Below are 7,798 nucleotides of genomic sequence, written 5' to 3' on the forward strand. Positions count from 1 at the left end.
TGATGGCATTGCAACTACAGGGCTGTAAACTGTGCGCACCAAAATCAAAACCTGCATATGTAAATTGATAGATAAGCCTGTAACACATATTTGGAGCCTGGAGCAAAACTTCACATTGTTTATAAAGACTGAGAGGGCATTATGATGATTTTAGGCTTGGATATTACAAGGAGAAGGTAAACTTGGATGTGAGATGTTGCTCCCATAGCTTGCTGAGCACCAGCAGTGGGGTGTCAGTGGAGTGAACTCAGAGCTTGGTTCTGCCATGGAGCTCTGCAGCTGTGAGTACCAGACTGAGCATCCTCCAGTTCTTCCCTGGAGCAGCTCTGGAACTCCTGCCTTTGGCAATGTGACTTTGACCCTTCTGAACCCTTGCAGCAAACAGCTTTCCTCTACTACTTTGACACAGAAATCCCCCCATCCCAACCTCATATTTCCAATACGCAGCCATAAAGCTGGAAAAGAAAACTCCCAACATTCCTTCCCTTGCCTGATCCCTCAGCTTGGATTTATTTCCCGAGGCTGCTGATGGTTGGACGACAATTGTTTTTTGCTCAGCAATGGCAGTCTGAGGGGATTTGCAGTGTGAAGTTGCTTTGACAAGCCAAGGAGCAGAGCAGTGCGAGAGGAGGGGGTGGGTGGAGAGATGCTCTGCCAGGCAGGCGGGATTGCTCCGGCAGTGGCTCTGCCTGGTTTTCACTCTGTCTCCCCAGGGAGGGAGCCTTGCTCTTCCTCCGGGCTTCTCCCCTGCCACACAGAGGGAGGGAGAGAGGAGAAAGCAGAAGGGTCTTTAGACACAGCACCCAACTGCCCAGCTCACATCTGCAGCCGGCAAACCATGAGGAAGAGCCCCTTTGCTCCTACAATCACTGCACCTTTGATTTAAAACCTTCGCCCACTTCCACAAGGAACAATGGATGAGCAATACATTTCCAAACTCCACCCGGTTGTGGATTACGGAGCTGGGGTCTTTCTTCTGATCATAGGTGAGTTCTGCCTCCACAGCCTGCTTGTTTGCTTGAAGCCTAGGAGAGGACATACTGGGGCTCCTCCATCCATGCTGCGGTCAGCCAGAGGAAGCTGGAGGGAAATGATAAAACATCTATTTCCACACAGGTTCCCCTGCTTAGTGCCTTCGAGTCGGTTGGATGTGAGGATTAATCTTTGTGTTCAGATTTGCAATCTTTTGTTTCATTGCTGAAGACTTGGCCAGCACAAGTTTGCCTCTCTGGTGTCACAAGTATTCAAAATAAGTTGTCTTATATTTTATCCTGACATCTCAGCCCTGTGAATTGAGAGATGGGGCAGCCAGTTTCGTGGTATTGATAAGGGAAGAGCAACTTTGGTCTAATCTTTGGGGGGAGGGAGGTATCACTATGCATGAAAAGCAGCTGTGTCTTAGTAGGATAAACTGGTATTAAATAGCAAAGCGTTTCCAAATTGCAGTTCTGTTGTTTATTTAATGGCCTGTTTGCCCTGCTGAAGGCAGATTTGCAATGAAATACAAGTGAGGGTACGTACAGTCTGCTCCTGCATGGCTTGAGAAAAGCATTTTCTCCCTTGTCTGTTTGCTGCATGTATCCAGGTGATTTGTTTACTCTTGTTGCAGATTTGGAGAGGAGCTGAATTGGGTTAGGCATGCAGTCCAACTGAATTTTGCTGAGATGCAAGTACCTTCCTTCCTTCAGCTCATTTGAAAACCCCAGTTGAGACACATTTAAGAAAGACAAACATGTATTTCTATGTGCCTTAATAGAGAAGCTTTGGGCAACAATGCTGGACTTGAACATTTCACATCTCACCCATGTTTCTCCACACACTGTACTGTCCCCTTAGTTGTGCTGACAGCAGAGAGTACAACTCAGGGTGAGAAAAATCTCTAAAACAATGAATTTTTTTCTTTTAATGCAAGTCAGGATGCCAGCTGTTTTCTCACACAAGAGGAAGCACATAGATACAGACCAGAGTTTTCTCCTGTGCTATCCAGCAGCCTCACAGGGAGCAGGATGGAGGGGAATAGCATCTGTCGAAGTAAAATAAAGGCTGGGCCGGGATGCCCACCCCTGATGACTGAGTTCTACTCCCTACCTCTTGCACAGTGATTAGAGCTCTCACAGAAGAAAGTGAACTGGGTTGATTTTGCTCCCGAAGCCTGAGGATGTCCCAGCCTGCCGCTGTCTTTTGGCAGGAGAGTGATCTTCCCACCCAGCCACAGGTTGCTGTCTGTCAGCAAGAGGCCCTGTGCCAAGCAATTGTGGGCATCTCTGTGTGTGCAGACATAGAGCTCTTGAGAGCTCAGGGGACCCTTCAAGCATATCCAGAGGTACCAAGTGAATGTGTGTGGTTAGAAAGTGAAGGAATGAGGGATGCGGGGTCTCAGATTTGTACATCTCTTCGGTTCAAGGCTTTCTCTTGGCATCTCTGCCCATCCTTGGTTTTATGGCAATGTATTTATTCTGTTTTGCTGCATGTGCCTTTATTAGTTAATCTGTGGGCACTTTATTATGGGGCATCAGTGGGCAAATGCAGCCTTTCTGCTTTCACAGCACCAAGGGAACATGACAGAAAATATTGCTGTTTCCCTACTTCTGACTTTAGAGGACAGATTCTTAGGAAAACCTTTGATCAAAAGGGAGCTCCAGCACAATGTTCACTTGAAAGAAAAAATGAGTTGTTTGCTACATGTACTTTTGACACTGTTGTCGTGAACGCTTTGGAGCCCTTTGGCATATCTGAGTAACGTATGTCTGGCAGGTCCTTTTGCAAAGCAATCTCTGACCTGGCTAAACAAATTCTATGGTCTGGTCTCACTGACTCAGAGACCACCAGAACAGTGTGGGTGTCAGAACTGCAGCACATTGTGATTCTCAGCTGCTTGACCAGACACCACATGTTGACTGTCAAGGCAGCTCAGAGCCAAGGAGGCTTGTGCTGGGGCTCCACTGGAAGATCCATTGCAAAGAGAATCACAGAAAACTTTGGGTTGGAAGGGATCTTCACCCAGATCAGGTTGCTCAGATCCCCATCCAGCCTGGCCTGGGATGTCTCCAGGGATGGGGTATTCACCACCTCTCTGGGCAACCTGGGCCAGTGTTTCACCACCCTCAGTGTAAACAATTTCTTCCTCATGTCTGGCCTGAATCTCCCCTCCTTTAGTTTAAAACCATCACCGCTTGTCTTATCGCAACAGGCCCTGCTAACAAGTCTGTCCCCATCTTTCTTATTGGCTCCTTTTAAGTACTGAAAGGCTGAAATAATGTTTCCCCTGAGCCTTCTCTTCTCCAGGCTGAACAACCCCAACTCTCTCAGCCTGTCCTCCCAGCAGAGCTGTTCCAGCCTCAGATCATTTCTGTGGCTCCTCTGGCCCCTCTCCAACAGGTCCATGTGTGTCCTGCACTGAGGACCCCAGAGCTGGACACAGACTGCAGGTGGGGTCTCACCAGAGCAGAGCAGAGGGGCAGAATCACCTCCCTCCACCTGCTGGCCAGGCGGGAAGGCTTTGGGAAGTGGAGGGCACCAGGTGGAAGGAGGAGACAAATGAGTAGGATAGATGGAGTTCTTCAGTAGGACAGAGATGTATATGGGGATATTACCAGGGAAAAATGGAGCTGGATAGTTCCATTTTACTTGATAGCATGATGTGTGAGATACTGTAAGAGTAGAGTGAATGAGTACGGAGTGTTCACATGATAGGAGCCTCAGGGAAATAGGTGGGATATAGTGCATGGAGAGGGTGGTGTGAGATGGAAGTAAAGAGCTATAATGTGACAAGGGACAAGATATGGTCTACTATTTATATGACAAAATTTCCCCCGGTTGGTAGGGCTGGCCAGCCCTACAGGAGGCTGTGAACAGAAATCTGAAGTGTTCTGTGCTCTAGTAGGTCCATAGTGGGAACACAGCCTGACAGGGAATTCCCTGCCTCGCAAGAAAGCAGGAATTGAAACCCTAGAGCCAGCTGAAGCAAAACCACAGATGCCATGATGAGGATTCCGAGCTGTGCAGCAGCTCTCAGAAATGCCATCTAGGTGACATTTCCTATCTGCTATGTAAGAGAATATGTTTCCTTGCCATGGGCTAAAGTACAAGGTTTCATAGCAGGGCATGGCAGATACACACTACTGTGTTTGCAGAGCATCAGCACAACGTAGCAGGGGACACCTTATTGTGGCCTCTCAGTGCTTAAAAAGGGCTGATAAGAAAGACAGGGACAGACTTTTGAGCAGGCCCTATTGCAACAGGACAAGGGGTGATGGTTTTAAACTAAAGGAGGGGAGATTTAGGCCAGACATGAGGAAGAAATTGTTTACAGTAATGGTGGTGAAACACTGGCCCAGGTTGGCCAGGGAGGTGGTGGATGAACCATCCCTGGAGACATCCCAGGCCAGGCTGGATGGGGCTCTGAGCAACCTGATCTGGGTGAAGATGTCCCTGCTCATGGCAGGGGTGGCACTGGATGAGCTTTGAAGTTCCCTTCCAACCTACACTATTCTATGATTCTGTGATAGTGATGACCTGGCAGGTGCTGAATTCAGGCTAGTCTCCCAGTCTGTCCTGTCGTGTAGACTTAAGACCCAGGCTAGTGTTTCCACATCCTATGTATAGATAAGCATTTCACAGCTGTGTTAACTATGTGATATTATTGTCTGTGTTGATTCTTCTCTTTCAGCCATCCTCACAGTCCTCGGAAATTCAGTTGTCCTTGCTACAGCTGTGAAACGCTCTTCCCTCCTGAAGTCACCAGAGCTGCTTACTGTCAACCTGGCAGTAGCGGATATTGGAATGGCCATCAGCATGTATCCGCTGGCCATTGCATCCGCCTGGAACCACGCTTGGCTGGGAGGAGATGCGTCCTGCATCTATTATGCCCTGATGGGATTCCTTTTTGGCGTCTGCAGTATGATGACCCTGTGTGCCATGGCTGTGATTCGATTCCTTGTCACCAATTCATCCAAATCTAACAGTAAGTAATTATGTCTCTGGTAACTTGAGAATGGTGCATTTGGGCTATTAAGTTCAGAAAGGTCCTTTGCTGAATATGGCCTGGAGTATCACTTCAATAACTGGAGGAATAAGCCTCAACTTTTAGTCCAATATCAACCCTCTAATGCTCCTAGAAGGTTCTGATTAAATTCCTTCTTAAACAATGAGGCTTCTCACTTCTTGCTAATACCAAGTGAAACTACCTGAAGGAGCACAGCCCAAATGTTTTGCTGGACGAGACTGTCTCATCTTGCTGTTTGTGTGCAAGAAGACATACTGAAATTTGGGGGGAAAGAGTGTTCTCCTGGCATTCCTGGGCTGGGAACATTTCACATTATGGGTCAATTTGATCTTGTAAAGCTCCCTGACTTCCTAAACTTTAGATCAGCACCAAGGGCTGCACTCAGGTGTCACCCAATCCATGGGCAATCTCTGTTATGTTTCTCAATTAGACCAAATGTTAGGGAACTGCAGCAGCATCCCAGGCATATTTGTAGCCACCATTCTTCTGTTGGAGAATGAGTTATGGCAAAAAACATGTGGCTGAGATGCCATCCATATATGCTTGCTCTTCCTCTTTCTTGCAGGCAGCAAAATCACCAAGAACGCTGTTTGCTTCTTGATTACTTCCATCTGGCTCTACTCCTTGCTCTGGGCCATTCTGCCCTTGGTAGGCTGGGGCTACTATGGCCCCGAGCCATTTGGCATCTCCTGTACAATAGCCTGGAGCAAGTTCCACAACTCCTCCAATGGCTTTTCCTTCATCCTGAGCATGTTCCTCCTGTGCACAGTCCTGCCTGCACTGACCATTGTTGCCTGTTACTTGGGAATTGCCTGGAAGGTTCATAAAGCATACCAGGAGATCCAGAATATCGACAGGATCCCTCACGCAGCTAAACTGGAGAAGAAGCTGACACTGGTGAGTTATCTTGGTGAGAAGAGCCTGAAGTAATCAGGAGCTTGCAGAGAACCGGCTCTGCTCGTGCATGGCGCACGATGACCCTTCATTGCGTTTGGCTAATGTTGACCAAAGAGTTGTGGGATCCCACCCACGCTCTGCACTCCTCAGAGGAGCAGGGGGCTCCTGGGATCTGTGTCATTCCAGGAGCGTGATCGGGATAAAATATCATAGGTACAATGCATCTTGTTAAACCTTCTTTAGGGCAGTTGAACTGATAATTTTCACAGACATACAGATTTCCAGTCATGCTGGAACAGCTGTTAAATCCACTCACATTGTAGTTGGGGTGGAGGTCTTGTTCTGTCATCCTAGATATTTTTGATTGACTGAGGTGGCATTCAGAGTGAGAGTTACATAGAATTTCTTGTGGAAAAGCTGAATTTACCCAGCTTTCTAGATGCCAATGTGTTGATAGGCTGTACTGTCTGGTTGGGTTGTGTCTCCCAAGACATAGCACGGCCAGAGTCAGGGAAGGAAATGAAAACAACAACTTCCTCATTAAAAAAAAAAAAAATAATCAAAGTGTAGATCTGCGAGGTGGGAATAAAAGCACCAAAAAAAAAAAGCCCCTCAGTTCAAGAAGTACAGGGAACTGCTTGAGAGAGTCCAGCGCAGAGTAACAAAGATGCTGAAGGGAGTGGAGCATCTCCCTTATGAGAAAAGGTTGAGGGAGCTGGGGCTCTTTAGCTTGGAGAAGAAGAGACTGATGGGTGACCTCATTAATATTTATAAATATGTAAAGGGTGAGTGCCATGAGGATGGAGCCAGGCTCTTCTCGATGACAACTAATGGTAGGACAAGGGGCAATGGGTGCAAACTGGAACACAGGAGGTTCCACTTAAATATGAAAAGAAACTTCTTCTCAGTGAGGGTGACAGACACTGGAACAGGCTGCCCAGGGGGGTTGTGGAGTCTCCTTCTCTGCAGACATTCAAAACCCACCTGGACACCTTCCTGTGCAACCTCATCTAGATGTTCCTGCTCTGGCAGGGGGATTGGACTTGATGATCTTTCGAGGTCCCTCCAGTCTGTAACATTCTGTGTGATTCTGTGTGTATGCACTGTCCAGTGTCACTTGTGCTCATGTCACACACAGCAAGCATATCGTTTTTGGGTGTTTCAGCTGGTTCAGGTGTGGTTTCATCCACACACCACATGCCTGAGCATCAGGCCCTATCAGTGCAAGCTGGCAACTGAAGCCCTGTTTCCCTTGCAGATGGCCGTGCTCATCTCGGTTGGGTTCCTGAGCTCGTGGACACCGTATGCAGCAGCCAGCTTTTGGTCCATATTTAACTCCAGCGACTCCCTACAGCCCATCGTTACGCTGCTGCCCTGTCTGTTTGCCAAATCTTCCACGGCGTACAACCCTTTCATTTATTACATCTTCAGCAAAACTTTCCGTCGTGAAATTAAGCAGTTGCAGTGTTGCTGGGGCTGGCGGGTTCCTTTCTTCAGCACTGACAATTCGGCTGAAAATCCGGTGTCGATGATGTGGAGCGGGAGAGACAATGTGCGTCTCTCCTCTGCTGCGAAGGTGGAGAACCGGGGAGCTGCAACTCACTGAAACGCAGCGATGGTTTCACAACACAGGTCAAAACTTGGACTCACTCATGGGTCCAAATGAGTAGGAATTCACCAAGTGGGGTTGCCAAATAGAGAGGTTTAAGTATATATTTTTAAGCAATTCTCGAATATTCTCTTTAAGCTATATAACAAAATAAACCACTATTTTTTTCAAGAATTTCCACTTAAGAGGAAATAGATTTCCTCCATATATTATAACAAGTACAGAGGTTTAAGTATATATTTTTAAGCAACTCTCAAATATTGTCTTTAAGCTGCACCAAAAAAATT

At 47.3% G+C, this 7,798-nt stretch overlaps 1 protein-coding gene across 1 annotated transcript; it reads left to right on the top strand.

Annotated features, from left to right (window-relative positions):
- Window positions 1-913: 913 nt before the first annotated feature.
- On the top strand, window positions 914-7,508 carry LOC309438076 (opsin-5-like; the record flags this gene model as incomplete). The annotated part of the gene is made up of 4 exons (XM_082048983.1): window positions 914-986; window positions 4,670-4,963; window positions 5,571-5,902; window positions 7,161-7,508. The coding sequence occupies 4 exons, from the start codon at window positions 914-916 to the stop codon at window positions 7,506-7,508; spliced, it is 1,047 nt and encodes a 348-aa protein (XP_081905109.1).
- Between the last annotated feature and the right edge of the window lie 290 nt (window positions 7,509-7,798).

This window comes from Streptopelia decaocto, assembly GCF_964273445.1.
Source record: "Streptopelia decaocto genome assembly, chromosome: 3".
NCBI classification, from domain to species: Eukaryota; Metazoa; Chordata; class Aves; order Columbiformes; family Columbidae; genus Streptopelia; species Streptopelia decaocto.